The 13,713-nt window shown below is 32.8% G+C and overlaps 2 protein-coding genes across 3 annotated transcripts; one reads left to right on the top strand and one right to left on the bottom strand.

Moving 5' to 3' along the window:
- Positions 1 to 16: 16 nt before the first annotated feature.
- LOC108730087 (balbiani ring protein 3) lies at positions 17 to 10,081 on the bottom strand. Of its 2 annotated transcripts, XM_018459575.1 has the most exons (8): positions 9,822 to 10,081; positions 8,994 to 9,285; positions 7,719 to 7,812; positions 5,739 to 6,769; positions 3,709 to 3,876; positions 3,202 to 3,403; positions 1,353 to 1,656; positions 17 to 265 (listed from the first exon to the last, which is right to left on the bottom strand). In XM_018459575.1, exons 1-8 carry the CDS (start codon positions 9,877 to 9,879, stop codon positions 96 to 98), a joined length of 2,319 nt encoding a protein of 772 aa, XP_018315077.1. In that variant the 5' UTR covers positions 9,880 to 10,081; the 3' UTR covers positions 17 to 95. The 2 variants fall into 2 exon arrangements, with proteins under 2 accessions (XP_018315077.1, XP_018315076.1); XM_018459574.1 differs by lacking the exons at positions 17 to 265; positions 1,353 to 1,656; positions 3,202 to 3,403; positions 3,709 to 3,876 and having other exon boundaries at positions 5,247 to 6,769; positions 7,731 to 7,812.
- A 580-nt stretch (positions 10,082 to 10,661) lies between these two features.
- Bet5 (blocked early in transport 5) lies at positions 10,662 to 11,952 on the top strand. Its single transcript, XM_018459571.1, has 3 exons — positions 10,662 to 10,872; positions 11,517 to 11,726; positions 11,804 to 11,952. Exons 1-3 carry the CDS (start codon positions 10,774 to 10,776, stop codon positions 11,930 to 11,932), a joined length of 438 nt encoding a protein of 145 aa, XP_018315073.1. The 5' UTR covers positions 10,662 to 10,773; the 3' UTR covers positions 11,933 to 11,952.
- Positions 11,953 to 13,713: the final 1,761 nt, after the last annotated feature.

Genomic DNA, 13,713 nt, shown 5'->3' with positions numbered 1-13,713 from the left:
TTTTTCAACATATTTGTTAACTTATTTCCCTTTTTGCATTATATTTGTGAACACAACAGTTACACGACAGATTGTCTCACAAGATAAAAGCACATTCACAACATGGACACGACTGAAGACGTGCTTGCTTCGCCTATAGAATTGTTAGCAATACAATAATACATCCCCATATGTTCTTCATCTAGCCGAGCCAATTGCATCCAAGATGTTCGCATGAGTGGTTCTGGACCATCGCTTGTGTTTATGGTCGCTTGATGCTCCTCTCCTATAAATAAAACTACAGATTATTAAATTCTGTAATAAGCTATATTTATATAATTATACATAGCAACACAAATAAAGTAAAAGCCTGTCTACAATACACGTAGTAAGCTTGGTTTAAGAAGTAAGAGTAAGAAATAAAATTAATTTATTTCGCTTACGCCTATAGGCTATAATACACGTAGTAAGCTTGGTTTAAGAAATAAGAGTTGGTGTAAAGGCCCTTCTACAATATGTGAATAAGCTTGGTTTAAGAAGTAAGAGTAAGAAATTGACCAACCACAGTCGATTGTAAGAAGAATAATCGACTGTGATTGGTCAATTTCTTACTCTTACTTCTTAAACCAAACTTACTATATGTATTGTAGACGGGCCATAAGAGTTTAGAATAGGTGTAGATGTCGGCATAAGCGAAATAAATTAATTTTATTTCTTATTCTTATTTCTTAAACCAAGCTTACTATTGTATTGTAGACGGGCCTTAAGTCTTAAGCAAATTTAATCCATGGAATTTTAACTTTTTTCTGTCAGCAATAGAAGTCTTTGAGAAACAGAGTAATTGTTTTATAGCTCCGGACTATGTGAAAATGTAAAAAAATGTAATATATTGTCAAAGCTTTAACAACGCGTTTTTACCATCATAAAAATCGGATTTTATTTCACTTACTTTTTACAGATTTAAATTTATCTACCTCTACAATTCAGGATTAAAAAATCGATGGATAGAGGTTTAAATGTTATTGAATACTATTGTGCCAGATGAATTTTTAATTTTATTCGTTCGACATTATATCCACAGTTATATTTAGAACAATTTAATTAATTTATATTTTATTTCAGTTGATGTGTAAATAATATTAAGAATCTTTATTTTAGACCGCCGTATGTGAGAACACAATCAATACTAGAAATTAAAATGCCTATAATGGTCGAAGCTGGATTTTTAATGCTTAAATAATTCAATCTTGAATTACTATATACACTATATATGTACTTGCATATATATCATATTTATAGTCTTTCAGTTGATGTATCGCAAAAATATTTTGTGAAATATTTTATTGTAACATTAATATTGTGTATTACATTACCCGGCAATTTCAATACTCTTCTCCCATCAGCTGAATGAAATTCCCAAAAAATATCCGGCACTGGGAAGCCCTTTGCCTCACAATTAAGTGCGACGCGTTGACCAAAGGGTGAGACAACATCTTCCAAAGTTGACAGAATCCAAGGTCTACTTTCACAAGGACCGAGATGCTGCAATCTCAAGGAAGATGAGTTCCTGAGTTTCATCGCCTCTTCGTGCAACGCGCATGGCGTCGAGTAAGTCTCGTTATTGCTACCGCAGGCTGGGCTTTGTTCCATACAGACGCAAGCTGCTTCCGGAGCATCCTGCATAGAAATTAAATCTATTTGTTTCTATTAATTTTACGCATGTTTTTTCTGTATAAAGATGTTACTACTGTCATTTTCTTATTGCTACTGTTTTTTCCATTTCGCAGACAAAATGACTATCATCTAATATTCAGAGACAAAACAATTGTCCTACATTTTACTATGGAGAAGTTAAATCGTTTAAAGTTGGTAATGTGGTACACTTTGTGCGCTAGCACGTCTTCGCTATATCCTGAGAATTTCTACAGAACTGGTACAAACATAACACTTGACGCGAATTGTCTTCATAGATAATTCGCTCAAGAAGAATTATTAATGTTTGTTTAAACAGTTTAAAGTAATTTAATGTAATTAAATGGTTGATGTAAAGAATTAGTATTTATGCAGTCACCCGGAACGAACTTTGAAAGATCTATAGCTATTAATACGGCTCCTACCCCTTAAGACTATATAGCGAAAAGTATTCTTATCCAACCCGTGTCTATCATAAACGGTCTGCCTGATTGTTTGATTGCATGACGTGTGTGAGCATATATTCTCACAATGCGATCACGACCCACGGTGCACGATAAGACAAAATTAGATGCGAAAAGGCCATCGGAGCGGGTCAGCGACCGTAAGTCGCCGGTGACTGCAATCTTGAAGCTTAGATCTGACTGACAGCATAGCACAGTGGGTAGATGATATACGCGAGACTGCATTAGATATCGTTTGCGCAATGATTCCCACTTTTATGTCAAACTAACCCAGAAAGCGGGATATCTCATTACCGCGCTCATTGAGACCGAGTGATCTAGAACGTGGTCTCCTTAGGTCTTAATTGGGAAAGTGAATTTATCACTTACAGAGGTAATAAATATCCCATGTGATTCGTGCTCTTAGCTTCGCGAATGCTCAACGAATGCTCTTGAAAAGAATCTACTTTTTAAAAGAATCTATTACGTAGAAGCGATATATGGCGTTTAAATTATATGTATTCATATTATAAAATTTATTGAAGGAAAATAGAGATTTTAACAAATAATATTTCTAATAAAAAAAATGTTGTATAATGTCGTGACGTCTTTGTCTTTAAATTGACTTTCGGACTATCTATACGCACGATTATATTAAATCAGCGACAATATCATAAAGGTTGTTAGACGGCCATTACGAAACTGTGCGAAATCGTACGAGATCGAACGAGAGCCAATTGTTACACCTGAAAAAGTACACGATCCAAACATGTAATCTATCAATTGTCGAGCATGTGACAACATAGGTATGTACCGAGTCCTTTTCGAAAATAGGATAACTCAATCAGTAACACAAACAGTTATGTTTGAATGTAGTGGAACAAGCGAATAAACTCTAGAAATTCGCTTACACAACTAAATTGAAAATTTCAGAGATGCAAGACAACATACACATTCCTCACGATATTGAGAAAAACGATTTCGCAAGATATTAAGCTTTATCTCTCGCGTTAGATATTGAAGTAAAATTAATCGTGCGTTTAAAGATCTCATTTAACGCTTGTAAAAACGTACTGCATTTTTGTACCTTTTCTTGTAGATCGGAGCGCAACTCGCATAGATAATTTCTTGCGCAGTATCCATCATTACGGCTTTTTGGAGATAAAAGTGGAATGCTCGCATTCCAACATGGTTCACCAAGGAGACGGGCACACAAACCAGTCTCCGGACAACATTCACAAGGATCAGGAACCGAGCCCAACAAGCATTTTCCAGGATTCTCTGGACATCTATTTATGTACAATGAATGAAAAGAAATTTTAATATTGATTTACGGCAGTTTATCGAATTTTTATTTTTATTTTTCTAATTTATAAGTAGAGTATTATAATTATAATTTATAGGAAGAAAAGTAGTATTTTTTAGAGTTATATTTTGAGAAAAGTATTACTTTTCGTCTTAAATTATAATTTTTATAATACAAATTAAAAAAAAAATGCACAGGAAAATTAAAACTCTAATATTCTTAATATTCTAATAGTACCATATGCTACAGTCTTTAATTATATTCAACTTTAACTGCGACCGTGTGTACCTGTAATATCCGCACTCAATGCAACCCTCTGGTTGCGCTTTCTCAGTGACACTCTTATTTTCGATGGTTCCGGCGACAGCGGGAGCACCTCGTCGGAATGTGGCACAGAACACCAACACCGTCAAAAACGTGAACGGAAACGCTCTCCGGCTCGTCATTTCGCCGACTGATAGAAAGCGCGAACGTCATTCGCCATGTCACTCCCGATGTGATGGGGAAGGCTAAAGTGTTATGTACCGCGTATATTAAAAAAATTCCCGCAAAGTAATCGCTATATACATTCTCGTTATTTAATAAACAATTGTACGTATTTTATAGATTTAAATCGCAAAAAAATATTATACAATAAAATAAAGAAATTAATATTCTCTTCTACGTGGTTTGGTAGGTTCGTTGATAAATCATTTATTTATCGTTATACATTGTTTTACAATTTACGAGTATTTTTATTGTACCACGAGGTTTATATTTGATATAACAAAGCGTAGCTTACAGGCTATTGATCAAGTTTATATTTCATGCTAACTTTGATTGCAAATTTTCAATACAAGTGTATACTTACATATCTACTTGCATTTTCATTAAAATTAAAATTTGTATTTATTATTAGAGAAAATTAAAATTTTTTATTTATATCATTTCGTCTCGTTTAATTAGACGTATAAGGATACATTGTGTAATTATAAGCTCAGATATTTCCAACAAATTCTCTTGCGTAATAAGTAACGACGATAAAAGGCTGAACCGGAGGACCAGGTAACAGCTATAAGAATCAGCAGAGCGAAGGATATTAGTGCCAACGGGCTCGGTATAAGAGTCGAATAGCCGATGCCACCGAGATTAGAAAATACATCACAGCATGCACTCATGTTCTTCTTTTCGTTTGTTTGCACGTATGCTGTCGATGTTTCCTCCGACGTACAGCTGACACCTACTGGATGCACCACACCACGTGTCACATTGGTCCTTTGGTTACAACACAAGGTACAGTAAATATCAGTCTCTCACGCATTACATAATTAAATTAACAAAACAGATTTCCTAAGTTTCTTAAAATTTTTGATCACTTATATACAAATTGATTTTTTGTGGATTTTAAATGTATACGTTGTTTAATTTAAAATCGATGGAATTAAAAGAACTGATAATTTTATAGCGACATTTAATCCTATTTTTTTATGTGTCACATAAGTAAATTTATGTAAAATATAAAATATTAGACATTAAATATATTTGTATAAAACATTAAAATAATTTTTAACGTATTTTTGTAAAATATTATCATTTTGAACAAGGAATCTGTGTAGAAAAAGAGAGTTTACTGATATATGCTAAAATATATACCATATATATATATACTAATTCATCGATTTTTTTAAAGCGTTTAAATTTATTTAAAATATACTCTCTTCTGTCTCTTAGACGTATTAATAATTAATTTCTTGTATTAACAGCAGAAATATCTTACAGATAAATATTCTCTCGGAATTTTATTCACAACTTTCTCTTTCCTATTGTCGCTGATTATTTTAAAATAGGAAGATTAAACGGTTGCGAATTGTAGAAGACCGCAGTTTTAAAATGCGTTCAATCGCATTACTCAATTTTCTCGAGGTAAGCTACTAGTATCTTCTTTCAAAGATCCACCATTCCTGCGTCGTCTGTCGATTCCACGTGTCGGTGTGGTTGTCGGGTTGCTTTTGCTTATTGAAGCATCCGCCAACAATCTGACACGTGCTCGCGGAACGTCGCGAAAAGTAACGCTATGTCGAAGCAGCGTTTTATTTGGCGCCAATAAATCTCTTACCCGATTAAATGATTTCATGCGACTCAATAATCTTGCCAAAACAGGATTCCCAGGCACGTTTCCGCCAGCGGTCGGATATTCCTCGCGGAATACACAACAATCGGATTTTGTACCGCTGTCGGACGGAACATGAGTACATGGAGTGCACCATGAATCCTTCGAAGATTTTTCAGTGGTACATGCTTCAAAAGTCTTTGTTGTATTTTCAAAAGCGATCTCGTCTCTTTGCTCCGGCACATCGTACGAGTCAGGATCGACAGACTTTGAAGGATTTGTGGTCTCCGTTAAATTAATAAACGTTTTTGACGTTGAATTTTGTATAGATTCCTCGTCCAATATTAAATCGCGACTTTGATCAGCGTATTTGGACCCATCCTCTGATTCAGCGCGATTCGTCGCGTAGCAATAGTCACTATCTTTTTTATCATATGTCTCTCGTTTCTTATCGTCATTTTGTTCATTACAGATGCTATTTTCCGAGTTTTTATCGCCAGTGATCCCACGCCAAGACTGACCTGTACAGGGCGAAGAGAGTCGATCACTACGCTCGGTGCAGAAGGTCAATTTTCTGCAAGGCGTCGGAGGACGACAAGGCGAAGTGGTCGAAATTGGCCGGCAAGGTGGACAGCATGGACATGATGAGTCATGTTGGCAAGAATCCTTGATTGAAACGGGTCGTCGACACTTGAAGGATGTGCATGGATTGCAGGGTGGCGGCGGACACGGTTGACACGGGCAATGACACTTGGGGCCGGGTGGTAATCGAGGAGTTGGACAGCAGTGACGCGCGTTGGGACATTTAATCGTCGCTTTTGGGAATCTTCGTTCGCTGGGTGGACAGGCGCATTCCGGGCTGAATGGACAGTCGCAGGAACACTCGTGAGTAGCACGTGCGTCCACCTGAATTGGTAGTGGGCAATTACAGCTGCGTGGTATCGGTTGGCACAGGCAGTAATTACTCATGTTAGATTGACAACAATTGCGCTTTTTTAAGATGGATTTCAGGGCACAGGGCTGACAATCGGATGTCCGACGTGACGAAGGATATCTGCATTGCGAAGAGCAGCAAGACGAAGCGGTCGATGAGCAATCCGCGTTAGGAGAATTATAGCGGGTCGATGGGTAGCTACAGCTTGGCGGTGGGCAACCACCGCCTGCTTCCCGTTTCAGAGGTTCGGGTGATGACGATTTATCTGCCGGTGCCATTTCCGATTTGCTTGCTCCACCCGCTAAACGACGGCTCCCACAGCATTTCTGTCGAAGATAGAAGAATCTGACGACAGTTACAAAGCGAGGCACGACTTATCGCTCGAACCGCAGTTACCGGAGTCATCGTCTTAAAACGCTATTCGTTTGTAAAAATCGCAACGTAATCACGATGATATCCTTTTAAATCACGTAATGATAAATGTAATGGACATAATGACCGTGCATATTAAAGTTACAGCAGTTGAATTAAGGTTGCATTTTAACCGTTTAACATTTTAAAGGTTCCAATTACTAAGCCATTAAAGTCTGTATACAAATTAGTTTGGCCAACTTTACGGATTTTACCGAATAATTAAGAAACTTTGAAACGTTCGCCTACTTCTAACTATACTATGCTAATTTACATAAATCGAGTACGCGAACCAACCGCGCCTGAATTAAATCCTTGCAGTCTTCCTATCAAATTTAATTAAAGTGTACACAGGATGTCAGAAACATATCCGCGCCTTGCATTGTTCATTCTGCATTTCTTAACCCTGCTATTCCATCAGTCATAATTATATAGAGACTACTTAAATTTAAATTCAAATGGATATGTTTTAATATTTTACTGAAATATAATTATTGATGTTATTATTAATATTAGAATTATTATTACAGGTTAAAAGAATATATATGTACGATATTATATATCAATACGTAAATTTAACATATAAGGGAATAGGTTTAATTAATATAAAATTATATATACTAAAATTATATATATATATATATATTATTAATATTAATATTATTTTTATTACTAATATTAATAAGAATTTTTTAAGTAAAAATTAAGTAATCTTATACTGAATAAATGGCGGGATTAAGTAAATTGTTGTTTTCTTCGAGCTGACATTTACTTCTATTTCTCCTCACAGTAAAAACATGCAAAACTTACTACCTCAAAGGAATCTCAAGCGCGTTTTAAAGGGTATCTCAACGAAGAATCCACCTTGGTGTGTACCTGACAGTCCGACGTAAGTAAAATAGTACCGGAACACGGGGCTGTTGGTGAAAGACACGGTCGGCACGAAGCGACATTTCTGCTGCGAACAAAATGCAATGCGGTGCAAAATAAGGAAATTCAATAATTCTTTCAATATCTTATTTGAAGGGAAATATTTTCTTAGCATTCATATTCATTCGAGAATTCTTCCCGCTAGAAAGAAAAATATAAAAAAGAAAGAAATGGCGACACTACGAATGGACAGTGCTTTCACGAAAACAGAGATAAGCACTAACTCCACTTTCCTACAAACGGTCAATAAGTTTACCCTAAAACATTGCGATGTCGTACACGAGCAACATTTTTCTTACGCACCAAAAACAACCAGAAACGAAGGCTACTAAATTTTACAACGTTCTTTAACTCTAGAAAGCTATCGCTATTGAATAATATATTGCTACACTGAAAAAAAGATTGGCTGCTGCAGCAAATTAGATGGTAAAATATGGCATAGCATTTTTAATTGGCTGCAGCAGCCAATTTTTGGTTGCATTAGCCTATCTGCAATGTCAGTATAGGATTTCGATAGATTAATACAACCAAAAATTGACTGCTACAACCAATTAAAAATTATATGCCATATTTTACCATCTAATTTGCTGCAGCAGCCAATCTTTTTTTTCAGTGTATAGATACGTAAATTTTACGTATAAAGAAATAAGTTTAATTAATGTAACATAAAATTTTTTATACATTTCACATTTTTTATAATAAAATATTTATAATCTAAATTTTTGTAAGCATAAATAATTTGATTTTTATTAAAGGGAAAAAAATAAGCACACTGTCAAATTCAATCTTGAAATAATTATAATATGCAATATGTAGTTCAATGTGTGCATATGTATCTTCTTATAAAATTTAAATAAAATATATAATAACATAAAGAGCTACATTAAAAAAAGTTAAAATCATTTATCACACTTTGTTATAATACTTGGTTAACTACCAAGAGTAATTCAATCAAAATTTTTAAAAGTTTGTCTTCGTTTGTCCTAGCTTTTCGCAGATTGGATCGTCTAATGATCATTAAAGTTCAGTGCTTTGATCTCATTTACTTGTACGTAAAATTTACCTATCGATAGCGTTAACACAGACTATCGAAATAGTTACAAAAAATGTTCTAGCCTAATAATACAGAACTATTATTCTTTTCATCATCGTGTCACACCAGTATCATCGATTTCATTCACGCGATATTGCTAAACCCTTGTTATTTACCATGGTCGACTGCAGCGGCACTTGTATGCCTGCTGACGACCGTAGTCACTCCATTGACGGCGAAGCTCAGCGAAATTATTCAACCATCGGTGATTCGATTTAGGTGGCACGTTACTATTCCAAATTTCCTCCTCGACGCACTGACACGGTCCGGGACATGCGCCCGTCGCGGCGGTTCCGGTAGGTCGCAAACCACCACAAGCACTGCGATTCAGACATCCTACGTTACTTTGGCAATTACACGAAGATATGCGCGCCTCATAACTGCTTTCGCCTGATGCATAATTGTTTCCTGTATCAAAATATGCAAGCTAAAAGCCATTGCATTCTTGAGACATATATGAGTTACGAGAATTAAGAGGTATTAAAAGAAGGAAGAAAAACACTTTCAATGAATTTTTAGAATCTCAATACTTTATTGTTACAAAAAGAAATATATTTATTCAGTTACAAAATAAATCTTTTTGAAGAGTATTTTTCTTGTGCAAGCTGCACGTTTTCGAATAATATACATTTATTCCGTACATACTTTTATATGCATGGAATTATAATGACTGGTGACTTTTTATAATTAAAAATTATAATTCTTCATAAAATAATTCGGTAAAATGTAATTAAATTGGTATTATACAATGGCTATTAATGAAAGCTATTATAATATTCCTCTTTGTAAATGATGATAAATATCAAATTTTATGAATATTAATGAAAAATGATAATAAAAGATAATAAAATATTTAATTACATATACATATGGTTATTTTAACTTCAGAACCGTAAAATTGCTATCATTGTTCTTATATGTGTGATTATTCAATACGTACTAACCACAACAACCAGTACTAGAACATCGTCTGTTACTATCAATTTCATTACGGAAGGACATATTGATTTTTCTTCGAGATGAAATCTAATTTTTCGAAAGTGGGAACTTCGCGCAGGCATGCCATTTACGATCTGGAACAGATAATACAATCGACAGGAGCATTTATGCAAAGTTTTGGCTTACATTTTTGAATAATCTATTTTGTCGTTTTTGATTTATTGATTTATCCCTGACAAAGTGTGCTCCGACATGTGACTAAAAGTGTGAAGATAAGCGAAGATCGATTGCGAGAGATATGAAAATATCTATTTATCATCAATTCTTTAATTTCGTTGTCATAGAAACAATCAAGATGCACGATCTTTTATGGATTCTTTAAGATTCTTCTATCTATATAACGTTGAATGACTTGCGAATTGTATGATCAAAAGAATTCTTTTTCATATATTTTTATATAAAATTTATATTATGAATAATGGAAATGTTATGTATAAAAATTGTGTAAAAATTATAATATGTTACATACATTATATGTATATGAATTTATGTGGTGTAAATATTACATAAAACAGTCATTCCTCGCAAAATACACACAAGTACAAATTAAGACAGCGGTAATTAATATCTATATATTACTTGAGAATTGTGTAAAATTTTTTAATTAAACATACATTTTTCTTATATTTTTATTTTTTATATTTTGCTTTAAATATTTTATTATGCGCTGGATTAATGCTATCTGTATTATTACAACTAGATAAATGCATAATCCAGTATTATCGACGATTTTTCTGTGCGCGAAGTTTGATTGCTTCAACACCAGGTGACGAATATGCACAGAACAGTTTACAGTCAGCTGTGCAGGACGTCGTGGAAACGTCAAAACAATTATTGCAAGGTCTACTAGCAGAGTCGACGGTGTAAAACGAAAGAAAGAGACAACGTGCCAGCATTATGACAATTCACAACTTGTACATTTTTTCAAAAACCGGCACATTGCTGTATTACGCTGAGTGGAACAGGTTAAATAAGTCGGGGATAACAAAAGAGGAGGTAATGTAGTTGTTTATACAGTTGTTGCATGTCGATTAGAAGAACTAATCTGGTATGTCAACAACGTTGCAATAGATTAGTTTTTGGAATGACCTGCACAGTCATTTGGGCTTAGCAAACACGGATTCGAGCTCGATACATTACGGATAATTAACGGACTAATCAACTTTGGTCAAAAAATATTATGTATCAATACTTATCTGCATTTATTGGTTACTATACACAAGTGTAAAGGAATCTTGAAACGAAGGCTAATTTATAGTAAAAACAAAAAATAAATTTATGCTAAAATTTTAAATAATGGTTAATAAGATGCCAAATATTTTTGCCAGAGCTATATATTACATTTACACTCCATATTAACCCACTATTTATATACTTTTGTGATGATAGTTGAGAAAAAATCGATATAGAAGTAGATAAAGTTAAAAAATTAAAATTTAGATACACTTTGAATTAAACAGGCTATATCGACTATGTAATAAAATTTTTTTTAATGAAGGAATCTCGTTATAATATATAGTGATTAATTTGTTGTTAAATTTTTTTAAAGCAAATTATGAAAGATCGAAAGATGCAAATGTAAAAGATAATATTGCATGTATTGATGATACAAAATTATCAGAAATGTATTTACAATTTAGGAGGCAAAATTAATGTATGGGATGTTGTTTTCCATAAAATCATTTGTAAGTAAAATCTCACCATTGGATCCCAAGGAAGGGTTTCTGTATTACAAGACAAGCAAATATACACTTCACTATTTCGAAACGCCATCGGGTCTCAAGTTTGTTTTGAATACGGATAATGCAAGTCAGAATGCCAGAGAATTGTTGCAGCAATTGTACAGAGAAGTAAGATCATATACCTTTTTCTTTTAATAGAAGTGCATGTGTATATATGTCTGTGCAATCGCAATTTTTTATTTTAGGTCTATCTGGAATATGTAGTAAAGAATCCACTTTGTCAATTAAATGAACCTATACAAAGTGAATTATTCAAAATAAAGGTAGATGAACTATTTAAAAAATCTCCTCTATTTCTAAGTCGTTCCTTGTAAATAGTAACAAAAAATATAAAATTTTTATACTACACAAGAAACGAGTTAAACTTTTTAAATAATAAATAGATAATATCAAATATTATGTAATATTTGTTGTAAATATTCAAGAGCTTCTATTGCTATATCAAATATAAAAGACAAAGCATTTAAATATTAAGTTATGTGCACATGAGTTGTAATTTCAAACAGTCTTGTCTCAGTTTTAGTTTCTTACAGCAGTTTATTTTACTTCCCAGAGAAATATATACACTTGTTACAAACAAGACGTTGACGTGTAAAATGATGATAATAATAGTGCATATTTAAAAGATATTTTGTGCTGTACATTAGTAACAGGCAAGTACAGGCAAATTAAATTAATACAAGACTCGTATATTATTTGTAGATGCCATTCTAAACTTACTAAGTAATAATTCTAATTAATATTTGCGTTTTTTTGTATAATAAAGGTAGTGCAATAGGCATTCGGAGAGTCATAGATTTTAGCATATCTTAAGTAATAACATTATATAATTATACACTGGAACCTCATAATAGCGAATCTCGAAATAGCGCGAAAAATCCCTTCCACGCTATAAGTAACATGAGTGGGGAGTAGTAGTAGCCTAAAATCTTAATTTCATTGTTTTGGAGTGAAATAGGGGCAAATCGTTATAGCGTTCAGATCTCCGACCGCGCGCTATTACGAGGTTTCAGTATATATGCTATCACATCACATATTTCAATTATTTCAATTTAACAAAAACAAAATTTCTGTTGAATGATAAAAATATGTAGCAAATACTATGATACATAATTAGGAAACATATTGCATATGTTATGTATTTGCAAAAAATAGCATCTAGAAACTATACAATTATTCACAGTTGGACATGAAATCATATCATTGGTGGAGATTAGGTTAATACAAAATTTTTATAAGAACATAAATAGACTAAGACTCAATATTTATATCTTGAAACAAGAATTTATGATATACTGGTAAGATATATCTAATGAAAATACTTATATTTAAAAAATTTGATAATTTTGTATTAAATTAAAAAAAATAACTTGATTATTTAATTTTTTGAATCAATAATTAACATAAGTATTAAAATTATATTTATTTTGCGCTACTTTCATTTCCATATGCTTCCAAATATACCAATGATTTCGAATAGATACGTTTATGTAAATTTCGTTTAAATATAACTCTCTTTCTCTCTCTCTAGCACTGTTTGCACATATATAAAGAAGATGCGGCAGTTTGTTGTAGTTCAAAATTCGGTTTTTTTAATACATATGCGTATATAAAGTAATTTTTTTGTAAAACTATCGATTAATACATTTTATTATTCTTTATTTTATAAAAGAGTAAAACATTTAAAATTAAAATGGCTAATATACTTTTGAACAAAATTCTTTTTATAAAATCAATATGCATGCATATTCAAATCCCTTATAGAATTATATACGTAGATAAAAAGTTATAAAAAAAGAAACTAATTGATAAAGCACTACCTCCAGTGTAGTCTTTTTTTAATTATTTAATCACATTGATATCGATGGTCAATTATTTCATACCAACTGACAAATGCAAAAATAATATAAAAACCATAATTGTTATTTTGTTAAATTAAACAAACTTAAAGAATTTTTATATAAATTTATAATAGATTCTATACATACATAAATATTTGAAATATATAATTATACAGGGTATCCAAAAAATCGAGACCAATATTTTAGGAGGTCATTCAGAAGCCAAAAAGGAGGAAAAAAAGCTATATAAACAT

The sequence above is a fragment of the Mycetomoellerius zeteki genome, unplaced genomic scaffold, assembly GCF_001594055.1.
Source record: "Mycetomoellerius zeteki isolate Tzet28-1 unplaced genomic scaffold, Tzet1.0 scaffold838, whole genome shotgun sequence".
Lineage (NCBI taxonomy): Eukaryota > Metazoa > Arthropoda > Insecta > Hymenoptera > Formicidae > Mycetomoellerius > Mycetomoellerius zeteki.
The sequence above is the reverse complement of the archived record's forward strand: the minus strand, read 5'-3'. Positions and strand labels throughout refer to the sequence as shown.